We start from the raw sequence: 17,062 nt of genomic DNA, 5'->3' as shown, positions 1-17,062 counted from the left end.
CCAGATTTGTGCAATATACGACTGATTGTTGTCCTATGGACAGAGTCTCCCACCTCAGCTGTAGATCTCTGCAGTTCATCCAGAGTTATCATGGGCCTCTTGGCTGCATCTCTGATCAGTCTTCTCCTTGTATGAGCTGAAAGTTTAGAGGGACGGCCAGGTCTTGGTAGATTTGCAGTGGTCTGATACTCCTTCAATTTCAATATTATCGCTTGCACAGTGCTCCTTGGGATGTTTAAAGCTTGGGAAATCTTTTTGTATCCAAATCCGGCTTTAAACTTCTTCACAACAGTATCTCGGACCTGCCTGGTGTGTTCCTTGTTCTTCATGATGCTCTCTGCGCTTTTAACGGACCTCTGAGACTATCACAGTGCAGGTGCATTTATACGGAGACTTGATTACACACAGGTGGATTGTATTTATCATCATTAGTCATTTAGGTCAACATTGGATCATTCAGAGATCCTCACTGAACTTCTGAAGAGAGTTTGCTGCACTGAAAGTAAAGGGGCTGAATAATTTTGCACGCCCAATTTTTCAGTTTTTGATTTGTTAAAAAAGTTTGAAATATCCAATAAATGTCGTTCCACTTCATGATTGTGTCCCACTTGTTGTTGATTCTTCACAAAAAAATACAGTTTTATATCTTTATGTTTGAAGCCTGAAATGTGGCAAAAGGTCGCAAAGTTCAAGGGGGCCGAATACTTTCGCAAGGCTCTGTATGTATAAAAAGCAGTATATATTCCTCTGTTCTATCGTGATGATGTCACAGTGGGAAAATAATGTGTTGTTGTTTGCAGTAACTTCTTTGTTGTTGTAATACATTTAGTTGTTTTGTCAACACTACGTTTGTTTTCTGTCCCTGTTCCCTCTTCACCCTGTAGTTTTTACAGACGCTCCCCAACCCCGTGGCTGTAACCCTTCTAATTTAGTGTTCCCTGCTTGGACAACACGTGTGAAATTCTTGGTCTCCTGCAGCGTTTTGGAACTGACTCTAACCAGTCAGGCTTCAAGACCGGTTGTTCAACCCAGACTGCGCTTCTCTTTGTCACGGAGGCTCTCCGCTCTGCCAGAGCTGACTCTCTCTCTCCTCTGTTCTCGTCCTCCTACATCTATCCGCTACCTTGGACACCATGAACCATCAGATCCTCCTCTCCACCCTCTCAGGGCTGGGCGTCTCAGGCTCTATCAGATCCTCCTCTCCACACTCTCAGGGCTGGGAGTCTCAGGCTCTATCAGATCCTCCTCTCCACCCTCTCAGGGCTGGGAGTCTCAGACTCTATCAGATCCTCCTCTCCACCCTCTCAGGGCTGGGTGTCTCAGTCTCTATCAGATCCTCCTCTCCACCCTCTCAGGGCTGGGAGTCTCAGGCTCTATCAGATCCTCCTCTCCACCCTCTGAGGGCTGGGCGTCTCAGGCTCTATCAGATCCTCCTCTCCACCCTCTCAGGGCTGGGCGTCTCAGTCTCTATCAGATCCTCCTCTCCACCCTCTCAGGGCTGGGCGTCTCAGGCTCTATCAGATCCTCCTCTCCACCCTCTCAGGGCTTTGTGGGAGGAGGAACAGAGGGGCACTCTGTTCTAAACCCCTACCTTCAGGCTATGGTCACACCCCAACCCGAGCACTCTATTCTAAACCCCTACCTTCAACACACCCCAACCTGAGCACTCTGTTCTAAACCCCTACCTTCAGGCTATGGTCACATCCCAACCCGAGCACTGTGTTCTAAACCCCTAAATTCAGGCTATGGTCACACCCCAACCTGAGCACTCTGTTCTAAACCCCTACCTTCAGGCTATGGTCACATCCCAACCCGAGCACTCTGTTCTAAACCCCTACCTTCAGACTATGGTCACACCCCAACCCGAGCACTCTGCTCTAAACCCCTACCTTCAACACATCCCAACCCGAGCACTCTGTTCTAAACCCCTACCTTCAACACACCCCAACCTGAGCACTCTGTTCTAAACCCCTACCTTCAACACACCCCAACCCGAGCACTCTGTTCTAAACCCCCACCTTCAACACACCCCAACCCGAGCACTCTGTTCTAAACCCCTACCTTCAGGCTATGGTCACATCCCAACCCGAGCACTCTGTTCTAAACCCCTACCTTCAGACTATGGTCACACCCCAACCCGAGCACTCTGTTCTAAACCCCTACCTTCAGACTATGGTCACACCCCAACCCGAGCACTCTGTTCTAAACCCCTACCTTCAACACATCCCAACCCGAGCACTCTGTTCTAAACCCCTACCTTCAACACACCCCAACCCGAGCACTCTGTTCCAAACCCCTACCTTCAGGCTATGGACACATCCCAACCCAAGCACTCTGTTCTAAACCCCTACCTTCAGACTATGGTCACACCCCAACCCGAGCACTCTGTTCTAAACCCCTACCTTCAACACACCCCAACCCGAGCACTCTGTTCTAAACCTCTACCTTCAACACACCCCAACCCGAGCACTCTGTTCTAAACCCCTACCTTCAGACTATGGTCAGATCCCAACCCAAGCACTCTGTTCTAAACACCTACCTTCAGACTATGGTCACACCCCAACCCGAGCACTCTGTTCTAAACCCCTACCTTCAGGCTATGGTCACACCCCAACTCAAGCACTCTGTTCTAAACACCTACCTTCAGACTATGGTCACACCCCAACCCGAGCACTCTGTTCTAAACCCCTACCTTCAGGCTATGGTCACACCCCAACCCGAGCACTCTGTTCTAAACCCCTACCTTCAACACACCCCAACCCGAGCACTCTGTTCCAAACCTCTACCTTCAACACACCCCAACCCGAGCACTCTGTTCTAAACCCCTACCTTCAGACTATGGTCACATCCCAACCCAAGCACTCTGTTCTAAACCCCTACCTTCAGACTATGGTCAGATCCCAACCCAAGCACTCTGTTCTAAACACCTACCTTCAGACTATGGTCACACCCCAACCCGAGCACTCTGTTCTAAACCCCTACCTTCAGGCTATGGTCACACCCCAACCCGAGCACTCTGTTCTAAACTCCTACCTTCAACATATCCCAACCCGAGCACACTGTTCTAAACCCCTACCTTCAGGCTATGGTCACACCCCAACCTGAGCACTCTGTTCTAAACCCCTACCTTCAGGCTATGGTCACATCCCAACCCGAGCACTCTGTTCTAAACCCCTACCTTCAGACAATGGTCACACCCCAACCTGAGCACTCTGTTCTAAACCCCTACCTTCAAAACATCCCAACCTGAGCACTCTGTTCTAAACCCCTACCTTCAACACATCCCAACCCCAGCACTCTGTTCTAAACCCCTACCTTCAACACACCCCAACCCGAGCACTCTGTTCTAAACCCCTAACTTCAACACACCCCAACCCGAGCACTCTGTTCTAAACCCCTACCTTCAACACACCCCAACCCGAGCACTCTGTTCTAAACCCCTACCTTCAACACACCCCAACCCGAGCACTCTGTTCTAAACCCCTACCTTCAACACACCCCAACCCGAGCACTCTGTTCTAAACCCCTACCTTCAGGCTATGGTCACATCCCAACCCGAGCACTCTGTTCTAAACCCCTACCTTCAACACACCCCAACCCGAGCACTCTGTTCTAAACCCCTACCTTCAACACACCCCAACTCGAGCACTCTGTTCTAAACCCCTACCTTCAGACTATGGTCACACCCCAACCCGAGCACTCTGTTCTAAACCCCCACCTTCAACACACCCCAACCCGAGCACTCTGTTCTAAACCTCTACCTTCAACACACCCCAACCCGAGCACTCTGTTCTAAACCCCTACCTTCAACACACCCCAACCTGAGCACTCTGTTCTAAACCCCTACCTTCAACACACCCCAACCCGAGCACTCTGTTCTAAACCCCTACCTTCAACACACCCCAACCCGAGCACTCTGTTCTAAACCCCTACCTTCAGACTATGGTCACACCCCAACCCGAGCACTCTGTTCTAAACCCCTACCTTCAACACACCCCAACCCGAGCACTCTGTTCTAAACCTCTACCTTCAACACACCCCAACCCGAGCACTCTGTTCTAAACCCCTACCTTCAACACACCCCAACCTGAGCACTCTGTTCTAAACCCCTACCTTCAACACACCCCAACCCGAGCACTCTGTTCTAAACCCCTACCTTCAACACACCCCAACCTGAGCACTCTGTCCTAAACCCCTACCTTCAACACACCCCAACCCGAGCACTCTGTTCTAAACCTCTACCTTCAACACACCCCAACCCGAGCACTCTGTTCTAAACCCCTACCTTCAACACACCCCAACCTGAGCACTCTGTTCTAAACCCCTACCTTCAGACTATGGTCACACCCCAACCTGAGCACTCTGTTCTAAACCCCTACCTTCAGACTATGGTCACACCCCAACCTGAGCACTCTGTCCTAAACCCCTATCTTCAACACACCCCAACCCGAGCACTCTGTTCTAAACCCCTACCTTCAACACACCCCAACCCGAGCACTCTGTTCTAAACCTCTACCTTCAACACACCCCAACCCGAGCACTCTGTTCTAAACCCCTACCTTCAACACACCCCAACCTGAGCACTCTGTTCTAAACCCCTACCTTCAACACACCCCAACCCGAGCACTCTGTTCCAAACCCCTACCTTCAGACTATGGTCACACCCCAACCCGAGCACTGTGTTCTAAACCCCTACCTTCAACACACCCCAACCCGAGCACTCTGTTCTAAACCTCTACCTTCAACACACCCCAACCCGAGCACTCTGTTCTAAACCCCTACCTTCAGACTATGGTCACACCCCAACCCGAGCACTCTGTTCTAAACCCCTACCTTCAACACACCCCAACCCGAGCACTCTGTTCTAAACCTCTACCTTCAACACACCCCAACCCGAGCACTCTGTTCTAAACCTCTACCTTCAACACACCCCAACCCGAGCACTCTGTTCTAAACCCCTACCTTCAACACACCCCAACCCAAGCACTCTGTTCTAAACCCCTACCTTCAACACACCCCAACCTGAGCACTCTGTTCTAAACCCCTACCTTCAGGCTATGGTCACACCCCAACCTGAGCACTCTGTCCTAAACCCCTACCTTCAACACACCCCAACCCGAGCACTCTGTTCTAAACCCCTACCTTCAACACACCCCAACCTGAGCACTCTGTTCTAAACCCCTACCTTCAGACTATGGTCACACCCCAACCCGAGCACTCTGTTCTAAACCCCTACCTTCAGACTATGGTCACACCCCAACCCGAGCACTCTGTTCTAAACCCCTACCTTCAACACACCCCAACCTGAGCACTCTGTTCTAAACCCCTACCTTCAGGCTATGGTCACACCCCAACCTGAGCACTCTGTCCTAAACCCCTACCTTCAACACACCCCAACCCGAGCACTCTGTTCTAAACCCCTACCTTCAACACACCCCAACCTGAGCACTCTGTTCTAAACCCCTACCTTCAGACTATGGTCACACCCCAACCCGAGCACTCTGTTCTAAACCCCTACCTTCAGACTATGGTCACACCCCAACCCGAGCACTCTGTTCTAAACCCCTACCTTCAGGCTATGGTCACACCCCAACCTGAGCACTCTGTCCTAAACCCCTACCTTCAACACACCCCAACCCGAGCACTCTGTTCTAAACCCCTACCTTCAACACACCCCAACCCGAGCACTCTGTTCTAAACCCCTACCTTCAACACACCCCAACCCGAGCACTCTGTTCTAAACCCCTACCTTCAACACACCCCAACCCGAGCACTCTGTTCTAAACCCCTACCTTCAACACACCCCAACCCGAGCACTCTGTTCTAAACCCCTACCTTCAACACACCCCAACCCGAGCACTCTGTTCTAAACCCCTACCTTCAACACACCCCAACCCGAGCACTCTGTCCTAAACCCCTAACTTCAACACACCCCAACCCGAGCACTCTGTTCTAAACCCCTACCTTCAACACACCCCAACCCGAGCACTCTGTCCTAAACCCCTACCTTCAGACTATGGTCACATCCCAACCCGAGCACTCTGTTCTAAACCCGTACCACTTCAAAGAGTCTCTTAAATAATCCTCCACCACTCTCACTTGACCTTACTTCCCTACTAGCCTACTCTGCTGATATGCTACTTTATTGAGATGTTATGTTATTTATTTACTCTGACTGAGATACGTGGTTGTTCCACCTAGCTATCTTAAGATGATTTCACTAACTGTAAATCACTCTGGATAATAGGTGTATGCTAAATCAGGATTTTGTGATGTTCAATTTCATTTCAATTAACCTAATACACTATTGATTGTTGAAGAACATAACGTTATGAGCCTTATGAGTGTATATCTGTCTGGCTGACTGCTGTTGTCATCTGTTGTCAGACATACAGTGCCTGGAGGATTTCCAAAGCCCAAAATAAACCTCATACCTGCCTTTTTGTTTGTCCTTATGAGATAGGGATGTTTATGGAAACACCAGACTCACAGTTGACAGTTGGTTTGGGCGGGGGGGAAAGAGGAACAGAGGGGATGGGGGGCCGAGGGTGGGAGGAGGAACAGAGGGGATGGGGGGTCGTGGGTGGGAGGAGGAACAGAGGGGGTGGGGGCTGTGGGTGGGAGGAGGAACAGAGGGGGTGGGGGCTGGGGGGGAGGAGGAACAGAGGGGGTGGGGGCTGGGGGGGAGGAGGAACAGAGGGGGTGGGGTGGGGGGGCATACAGGTAAGAAACATACCATCAGCTCACTTCACAGCTAGCTAGCTAACACACTGATGTAGGTTTCAGAGGTACAGTAGGATAGCTAGGCTACCTGCTGTCATACAGTTATAACACTCTCACCGCTAGGCTACCTGCTGCCATACAGTTACAACACTTTCACCGCTAGGCTACCTGCTGTCACACAGGTTACAACACTCTCACCGCTAGGCTACCTGCTGTCATACAGTTACAACACTCTCACCGCTAGGCTACCTGCTGTCACACAGGTTACAACACTCTCATCGCTAGGCTACCTGCTGTCATACAGGTTACAACACTCTCACCGCTAGGCTACCTGCTGTCATACAGGTTACAACACTCTCACCGCTAGGCTACCTGCTGTCATACAGGTTACAACACTCTCACCGCTAGGCTACCTGCTGTCATACAGTTACAACACTCTCACATGCCCTATGGGGCAAAAGGGTGCCATTTGGGACACCCCCCTGGTTTGAGTCAGTATTGATGTGACGTCATCAGTCAACTCATCAGGTTACACGCCCGAGTAGATGTTCCTCACAAACAACATTTCCTGTCGTGGGACATTACCTTTTCATTTCAGTAGCGGTTGGGCAAATATAATGCAACATGACAACAAACAATAGTTCTACCGTATCTTATCACCATTTGATATCTGCAAAATAATGTCCTACTTAGAAGCCACATTATACAACATTATATCATGGCTTTTGATTCATTTTCTATAAATTCATTGGAAATTCTGACAAAAACACCTGTACTCTAGTCACGCTGTGAGCAGGTGGGCAGTGACCTGATCACGGGTCAGAACCACAGCTCTCCACCAGACAAAGGGACTAAAACACCTGTACTCTAGTCACACTGTGAGCAGGTGGGCAGTGACCTGCTCACGGGTCAGAACCACAGCTCTCCACCAGACAAAGGGACTAAAACACCTGTACTCTAGTCACACTGTGAGCAGGTGGGCAGTGACCTGCTCACGGGTCAGAACCACAGCTCTCCACCAGACAAAGGGACTAAAACACCTGTACTCTAGTCACACTGTGAGCAGGTGGGCAGTGACCTGCTCACGGGTCAGAACCACAGCTCTCCACCAGACAAAGGGACTAAAACACCTGTACTCTAGTCACACTGTGAGCAGGTGGGCAGTGACCTGCTCACGGGTCAGAACCACAGCCATCCACCAGACAAAGGGACTAAAACACCTGTACTCTAGTCACACTGTGAGCAGGTGGGCAGTGACCTGCTCACGGGTCAGAACCACAGCTCTCCACCAGACAAAGGGACTATTTGCAGCGGTGGAAAAAGTACCCAAATGTCATACTTGAGTCAAAGTTTTAAAAAAAATACCTTATTAGAAAATGACACAAAGTAAAAGTGAAAGTCACCCAGTAAAATACTACTTGAGTGAAAGTCACCCGGTAAAATACTACTTGAGTAAAAGTCACCCAGTAAAATACTACTTGAGTAAAAGTCACCCAGTAAAATACTACTTGAGGGAAAGTCACCCAGTAAAATACTACTTGAGTGAAAGTCACCCAGTGAAATACTACTTGAGTGAAAGTCACCCAGTAAAATACTACTTGAGTGAAAGTCACCCAGTAAAATACTACTTGAGTGAAAGTCACCTAGTAAAATACTACTTGAGTGAAAGTCACCTAGTAAAATACTACTTGAGTGAAAGTCACCCAGTAAAATACTACTTGAGTGAAAGTCACCCAGTAAAATACTACTTGAGTGAAAGTCACCTAGTAAAATACTACTTGAGTGAAAGTCATCTAGTAAAATACTACTTGAGTGAAAGTCACCTAGTAAAATACTACTTGAGTGAAAGTCACCTAGTAAAATACTACTTGAGTGAAAGTCACCCGGTAAAATACTACTTGAGTGAAAGTCACCCAGTAAAATACTACTTGAGTGAAAGTCACCCAGTAAAATACTACTTGAGTGAAAGTCACCTGGTAAAATACTACTTGAGTGAAAGTTACCCGGTAAAATACTACTTGAGTGAAAGTTACCCGGTAAAATACTTATTGAGTGAAAGTCACCCAGTAAAATACTACTTGAGTGAAAGTCACCCAGTAAAATACTACTTGAGTGAAAGTCACCTAGTAAAATACTACTTGAGTGAAAGTCACCCAGTAAAATACTACTTGAGTGAAAGTCACCCAGTAAAATACTACTTGAGTGAAAGTCACCCGGTAAAATACTACTTGAGTGAAAGTCACCTAGTAAAATACTACTTGAGTGAATGTCACCCGGTAAAATACTAATTGAGTGAAAGTCACCCGGTAAAATACTACTTGAGTGAAAGTCACCCGGTAAAATACTACTTGAGTGAAAGTCACCTGGTAAAATACTACTTGAGTGAAAGTCACCCGGTAAAATACTACTTGAGTGAAAGTCACCAGGTAAAATACTACTTGAGTAAAAGTCACCTGGTAAAATACTACTTGAGTGAAAGTCACCTGGTAAAATACTACTTGAGTGAAAGTCACCTGGTAAAATACTACTTGAGTAAAAGTGTAAAAGTATGTATGTAAATATCAGAAGTACATGTAAATTATAAAATATACTTAAGTATCAAAAGTAAAAGTATAAATCATTTAAAATTCCTTATATTAATCAAACCAGACGGCACCATTTAAAAAAAAAAAATATTTACTCCAACACTCCGACACACCACCACTCCATCACTCCACCACTCCACCACTCCACACTCCAACACTCCGACACACCACCACTCCAACACTCCACCACTCCACCACTCCACACTCCAACACTCCGACACACCACCACTCCAACACTCCAAAACACAGACACTCCGACACGCCAACACACCGACACTCCGACACTCCGACACTCCGACACTCCATCACTCCACACTCCGACACTCCGACACTCCACCACTCCGACACTCCGACACTCCACCACTCCATCACTCCAACACTCCACCACTCCAACACTCCATCACTCCAACACTCCACCCTCCAACACTCCGACACACCACCACTCCAACACTCCAAAACACCGACACTCCACCACTCCACACTCCAACACTCCGACACACCAACCCTCCAAAACACCGACACTCCGACACACCACCACTCCGACACTCCGACACTCCACCACTCCAACACTCCAACACTCCAACACTCCAACACTCGATCACTCCAACACTCCAACACTCGATCACTCCAACACTCCATCACTCCATCATTCCAACACTCCATCACTCCAACACTCCATCACTCCACCACTCCAACACCCCATCACTCAATCACTCCCCCACTACAACACTCCACCACTCCAACACTCCATCACTCCAGCACTCCATCACTCCAACACTCCATCACTCCAACACTCCACCACTCCACCCTCCAACACTCCGACACACCACCACTCCAACACTCCAAAACACCGACACTCCAACACTCCATCACTCCACCACTCCACACTCCAACACTCCACCACTCCACCCTCCAACACTCCGACACACCACCACTCCAACACTCCAAAACACCGACACTCCAACACTCCATCACTCCACCACTCCACCACTCCACACTCCAACACTCCGACATACCACCACTCCAAAACACTGACACTCCGACAATCCGACACACCACGACTCCGACACTCCGACACTCCACCACTCCAACACTCCATCACTCCAACACTCCAACACTCCAACACTCCATCACTCCAACACTCCATCACTCCAACACTCCAACACTCCATCACTCCATCACTCCAACACTCCAACACTCCAACACTCCAACACTCCATCACTCCATCACTCCAACACTCCATCACTCCATCACTCCATCACTCCATCACTCCAACACTCCATCACTCCATCACTCCAACACTCCATCACTCCATCACTCCAACACTCCATCACTCCAACACTCCATCACTCCAACACTCCATCACTCCAACACTCCAACACTCCATCATTCCAACACTCCAACACTCCATCACTCCAACACTCCATCACTCCATCACTCCAACACTCCATCACTCCAACACTCCATCACTCCAACACTCCATCACTCCATCACTCCAACACTCCATCACTCCAACACTCCAACACTCCATCACTCCAACACTCCAACACTCCAACACTCCATCACTCCAACACTCCATCACTCCATCACTCCAACACTCCAACACTCCATCATTCCACCACTCCAACTAAATTTACAAACAAAGCATGTGTGTTTAGTGAGTCCTCCAGATCAGAGGCAGTAGGGATGACCAGGGATGTTCTCTGTTTAGTGAGTCCTCCAGATCAGAGGCAGTAGAGATGACCAGGGATGTTATCTGTTTAGTGAGTCCTCCAGATCAGAGGCAGTAGGGATGACCAGGGATGTTCTCTGTTTAGTGAGTCCTCCAGATCAGAGGCAGTAGGGATGACCAGGGATGTTCTCTGTTTAGTGAGTCCTCCAGATCAGAGGCAGTAGAGATGACCAGGGATGTTCTCTGTTTAGTGAGTCCTCCAGATCAGAGGCAATAGGTATGACCAGGGATGTTCTCTGTTTAGTGAGTCCTCCAGATCAGAGACAGTAGGGATGACCAGGGATGTTCTCTGTTTAGTGAGTCCTCCAGATCAGAGGCAGTAGGGATGACCAGGGATGTGCTCTGTTTAGTGAGTCCTCCAGATCAGAGACAGTAGGGATGACCAGGGATGTTCTCTGTTTAGTGAGTCCTCCAGATCAGAGGCAGTAGGGATGACCAGGGATGTGCTCTGTTTAGTGAGTCCTCCAGATCAGAGACAGTAGGGATGACCAGGGATGTTCTCTGTTTAGTGAGTCCTCCAGATCAGACAGTAGGGACGAAGAAGGATATTCTCTTGATATGGGTGTGAATTGGACCATTATACTGCCCTGCTAAGCATCCAAAATACAAGGAGTACTTTTGGGTGTCAGGGAAAATGTATGGAGTAAAAAATACAGAATTTTCTATAGGAATGTAGTGAAGTAAAAGTAGTCAAGATAATGAAATAGTAAAGTACATCTACCCCCCTCCCAAGATAATGAAATAAATAGTAAAGTACATATACCCCCCTCCCAAGATAATGAAATAGTACATATACCCCCCTCCCAAGATAATGACATAGTAAAGTACATATACCCCCCTCCCAAGATAATGAAATAGTACATATACCCCCCTCCCAAGATAATGACATAGTAAAGTACATATACCCCCTTCCAAGATAATGACATAGTAAAGTACATATACCCCCCTCCCAAGATAATGACATAGTAAAGTACATATACCCCCCTCCCAAGATAATGAAATAGTAAAGTACATATACCCCCCTCCCAAGATAATGAAATAGTACATATACCCCCCTCCCAAGATAATGACATAGTAAAGTACATATACCCCCCTCCCAAGATAATGAAATAGTACATATACCCCCCTCCCAAGATAATGACATAGTAAAGTACATATACCCCCTTCCAAGATAATGACATAGTAAAGTACATATACCCCCCTCCCAAGATAATGACATAGTAAAGTACATATACCCCCCTCCCAAGATAATGACATAGTAAAGTACATATACCCCCCTCCCAAGATAATGACATAGTAAAGTACATCTACCCCCCTCCCAAGATAATGACATAGTAAAGTACATATACCCCCCTCCCAAGATAATGACATAGTAAAGTACATATACCCCCCTCCCAAGATAATGACATAGTAAAGTACATATACCCCCCTCCCAAGATAATGAAATAGTACATATACCCCCCTCCCAAGATAATGACATAGTAAAGTACATATACCCCCTTCCAAGATAATGACATAGTAAAGTACATATACCCCCCTCCCAAGATAATGACATAGTAAAGTACATATACCCCCCTCCCAAGATAATGACATAGTAAAGTACATATACCCCCCTCCCAAGATAATGACATAGTAAAGTACATATACCCCCCTCCCAAGATAATGACATAGTAAAGTACATATACCCCCCTCCCAAGATAATGAAATAGTAAAGTACATATACCCCCCTCCCAAGATAATGACATAGTAAAGTACATATACCCCCCTCCCAAGATAATGACATAGTAAAGTACATATACCCCCCTCCCAAGATAATGACATAGTAAAGTACATATACCCCCTCCCAAGATAATGACATAGTAAAGTACATATACCCCCCTCCCAAGATAATGAAATAGTACATATACCCCCTTCCAAGATAATGACATAGTAAAGTACATATACCCCCCTCCCAAGATAATGAAATAGTAAAGTACATATACCCCCCTCCCAAGATAATGAAATAGTACATATACCCCCCTCCCAAGATAATGACATAGTAAAGTACATATACCCCCCTCCCAAGATAATGACATAGTAAAGTACATATACCCCCCTCCCAAAAAGGCTTCAGTACTTTGCAGTATTTTACACCACTGACTATTTGCATGCTATTTGAATCAAGCACACTGTCCTACCGCCGCGCATGCGTGTGATGTCCACCGAAACTTGGCGTGCATCGATGCTGTATATGAGCTCAGGCGAAGGAACTGAGTGAGGCAGTTTTATAGTTGCGCGCCTCAGACATGGACGGGACAGAGAGGAGTCGGAAGAGCTGCGCTGAGACGGATCAGGCGCAACAGCCCATGATGGAACTCAATGGAAAGGATAAGAGTGACTCGCCGTCAGATAGAGTCACGCTTAAAAAAGAAATTGGACTCCTCAGCGCATGTGCCATTATTATTGGTGAGAAAAATAAACAGCGTTTATTATAGCCTACTTCTTATGATGTGAACACAGTGGCTTTTGAAAGAGTAGCAAGGTTGTGGAAATGTGGTTGACTGGCTCACGGTCTATTGAGGATTAAAGGAGAGTAGTATGGACTCTTATCTGGTTTCTGTTCTTCCGCTTCATTCAGACACGCGGATTTGGTTCTAGTAGTATAGACTCTTATCTGGTTTCTGTTCTTCCGCTACATTCAGACACGCGGATTTGGTTCTAGTTATGTCGTTGATATCCCGTTGTTTAGTCTACGCTATCACAGATATATAATTGTCCACGGAGAAATCAACTAACTATGTGCCGTAACATTACGCACAGACACGTTTAGTGGTTGATGAAGTCTAATCGTTACCACTGAGGCTATAGTTTGAATGGTAACGTTACCTGCTTCTGAATATCAGAGTAACTCTGAATGGGCTACAAGTTCGGTCGACGTAAGGGAAACCTCCTGACGATGTTGCATCATATGAGAGGTGTAAGTACGGGACTTCAGGGCTACTCTACTGTTACAGACAATGCTTACGTGGCTGGATATCTCTCCGCTGATCTCAACGTGATGCTTGGCCAAGTCGACCAAGTCGACCAGGCAGCGTACTGTATAACACGCCGGCGGACTTTATGAATGGTCCCCTGATCTGGAGGGATACCTACTTAGCTGTTGGCGCTTTAAACCCATACGGTCTCTGATGACGTTAAAGGTCTTTGTTGATCAAATATCATATTTAGGTGTATTATTTGAAAAGTATCCTAATGTTATTGAAACACGTATTATTCCACACTTTAGACATTGTATTTATCATTGAACACATTTTTCCACTTATCTACATTTTGTTGTTACAGCCTGAATTTAAAATTGATTAAATATAATTTTTTTCTCACCCATCTACACACAATACCACCATAATGACATTTTCTCAAATTTATTGAAAATGAAATACAGAAATATTTACATTTTATGTAAGTATTCACACCCCTAATACTTTGTAGAAGCACCTTTGGCGGCAATTACAGCTTTGAGTCATCTAGGGTATTTCTATCAGTTGTGAGTCATCTTGGTTGTCTGTATCAGCTTTGCACATCTAGATTTGGGGATTTTCTCTCATTTTTCTTTGCAGATTTTCTCAAGCTCTGTTATTAAGTTAGATGGGGAGTGGTGGTGAACAGCAATCTTCAAGTCTTTCCATGGATTTTCAATGCGATTCAAGTCTGGGCTTTGGCAAGGCCACTCACGTTCACTCACTACAGAACACCCTCTCTCCACTACAGAACACCCTCTATCCACTACAGAACACCCTCTATCCACTACAGAACACCCTCTCTCCACTACAGAACACCCTCTATCCACTACAGAACACCCTCTCTCCACTACAGAACACCCTCTCTCCACTACAGAACACCCTCTCTCCACTACAGAACACCCTCTCTCCACTACAGAACACCATCCTCCCCCCTCCCCCACTACAGAACACCTCTCCCCTCTACAGAACACCATCCTCCCCCCCTCTGCCACTACAGAACACCCTCTCCACTACAGAACACCTCTCCCCTCTACAGAACACCTCTCCCCTCTACAGAACACCATCCTCCCCCCCCTCCGCCACTACAGAACACCCTCTCCACTACAGAACACCTCTCCCCTCTACAGAACACCTCTCCCCTCTACAGAACACCATCCTCCCCCCCTCCCCCACTACAGAACACCCTCTCTCCACTACAGAACACCATCCTCCCCCCCTCCCCCACTACAGAACACCCTCTCTCCACTACAGAACACCATCCTCCCCCCCTCCGCCACTACAGAACACCCTCTCCACTACAGAACACCATCCTCCCCCCCTCCGCCACTACAGAACACCCTCCTCCCCCCCTCCGCCACTACAGAACACCCTCTCCACTACAGAACACCATCCTCCCCCCCTCCCCCACTACAGAACACCTCTCCCCTCTACAGAACACCATCCTCCCCCCCTCCCCCTCTACAGAACACCCTCTCCACTACAGAACACCATCCTCCCCCCCTCCGCCACTACAGAACACCTCTCCCCTCTACAGAACACCCTCTCCACCCCATTGTGTGACAGACTGGCCAGACTCCTTTTAATTCAGAGTAGAGCTTGTCACAGTTCATGTTTTGTCTGCTTGCCAAGATACTTCTGAGTATTGTGAAAGTGGTATGTTGACCCCTATTTCTGAGTAGTGGATTTATGCCACGTTCTGGTCCACTATATAATCCCCTGTTCCACCCACGCTACTTATTCCCCTTTACCTCAGCTAATCACATGGCTGGTGTTTACTGGCTGGAGGGGATTTACTAACCCAACATTGGGAGCGGTTTTATTTTTTTTTTATCTTTACATTATCTGGGAAGGATATCTTTTGGACAAGGTCAAGTGCATTATGGGTAGTGTCTCAGTGCTCCTAATACAGTAGCACCATTCATGAAGGACAGTGTCTCAGTGCTCCTAGTGTTCCTAATACGGTAGCACCATGCATTAAGGACAGTGTCTCAGTGCTCCTAGTGCTCCTAATACAGTAGAACCATGCATTAAGGACAGTGTCCCAGTGCTCCTAATACAGTAGCACCATGCATTAAGGACAGTGTCTCAGTGCTCCTAGTGCTCCTAATACAGTAGCACCATGCATTAAGGACAGTGTCTCAGTGCTCCTAATACAGTAGCACCATGCATTAAGGTCAGTGTCTCAGTGCTCCTAATACAGTAGCACCATACATTAATGACAGTGTCTCAGTGCTCCTAGTGCTCCTAATACAGTAGCACCATGCATTAAGGTCAGTGTCTCAGTGCTCCTAATACAGTAGCACCATACATTAATGACAGTGTCTCAGTGCTCCTAGTGCTCCTAATACAGTAGCACCATGCATTAAGGACAGTGTCTCAGTGCTCCTAATACAGTAGCACCATACAGCCCGGGATCGAACCAGGGGTCTGTAGTGACGCCTTAGACCGCTGCGCCACTCGCAAACAAAATTAAGTTCTCTCTGTGATGCTGGTTTCAGAAGGCAGACTGTAAAGGTCACTACTCTCTCTGTCCGTTCTGTAAACAGATTTGACCTAAGAACCTCTTCTCTACTGAAAACCTCTTCTAATGCAACTGTAATGCAGAAGGCAGAATGCAGGAGAGCAGTGTCATGTCACTCTCCTCTCTCTCTCTCTCTCCATCTCCGTAGCAGATATATACAGGTCAACCTTTCCCTTCTCTGATTGAAGGGCCTCATCTTCGAAGTCAGAGGCAGGAAGTGGTGTAGCATGCTTGTGCTTGAACAGGAAGCTATGATTACAGAATGTAGTTTAACCCTATAGGCTGTGATGTGATTCTATAGGCTTCGCCCGCCTCTACCCAGGCTCAGCTAGCATCCACTCATTCACCTCCTTCTCATCTGAAGTCCTCAACACAGCTTCAGACACAAAGGAGGATGATGATTGGACCACAACAACCATTCTCCTCTTCCTGGTTTTCTATCTCCTTCCTCAACTGTCCCACTAACTACTTCTTCTCAGCCAGGATCCCCAGCCATCAGTAC

The 17,062-nt window shown here is 47.4% G+C and overlaps 1 protein-coding gene across 2 annotated transcripts in view; it reads left to right on the top strand.

Annotated features, from left to right (window-relative positions):
• Positions 1–13,303: 13,303 nt before the first annotated feature.
• The window catches only part of LOC110516700 (asc-type amino acid transporter 1), an 84,000-nt gene continuing 80,241 nt past the window's right edge, over positions 13,304–17,062 (top strand). For both annotated transcript variants that reach the window (XM_036963774.1, XM_036963773.1), the window contains exon 1: positions 13,304–13,485. In XM_036963774.1, the coding sequence (XP_036819669.1) occupies positions 13,326–13,485 (160 nt within the window). In that variant the 5' untranslated portion in view covers positions 13,304–13,325. The remainder of the gene's footprint in view (positions 13,486–17,062) is intronic.

The sequence above is a fragment of the Oncorhynchus mykiss genome, chromosome 26, assembly GCF_013265735.2.
Source record: "Oncorhynchus mykiss isolate Arlee chromosome 26, USDA_OmykA_1.1, whole genome shotgun sequence".
NCBI lineage: Eukaryota > Metazoa > Chordata > Actinopteri > Salmoniformes > Salmonidae > Oncorhynchus > Oncorhynchus mykiss.
The sequence above is the reverse complement of the archived record's forward strand: the minus strand, read 5'-3'. Positions and strand labels throughout refer to the sequence as shown.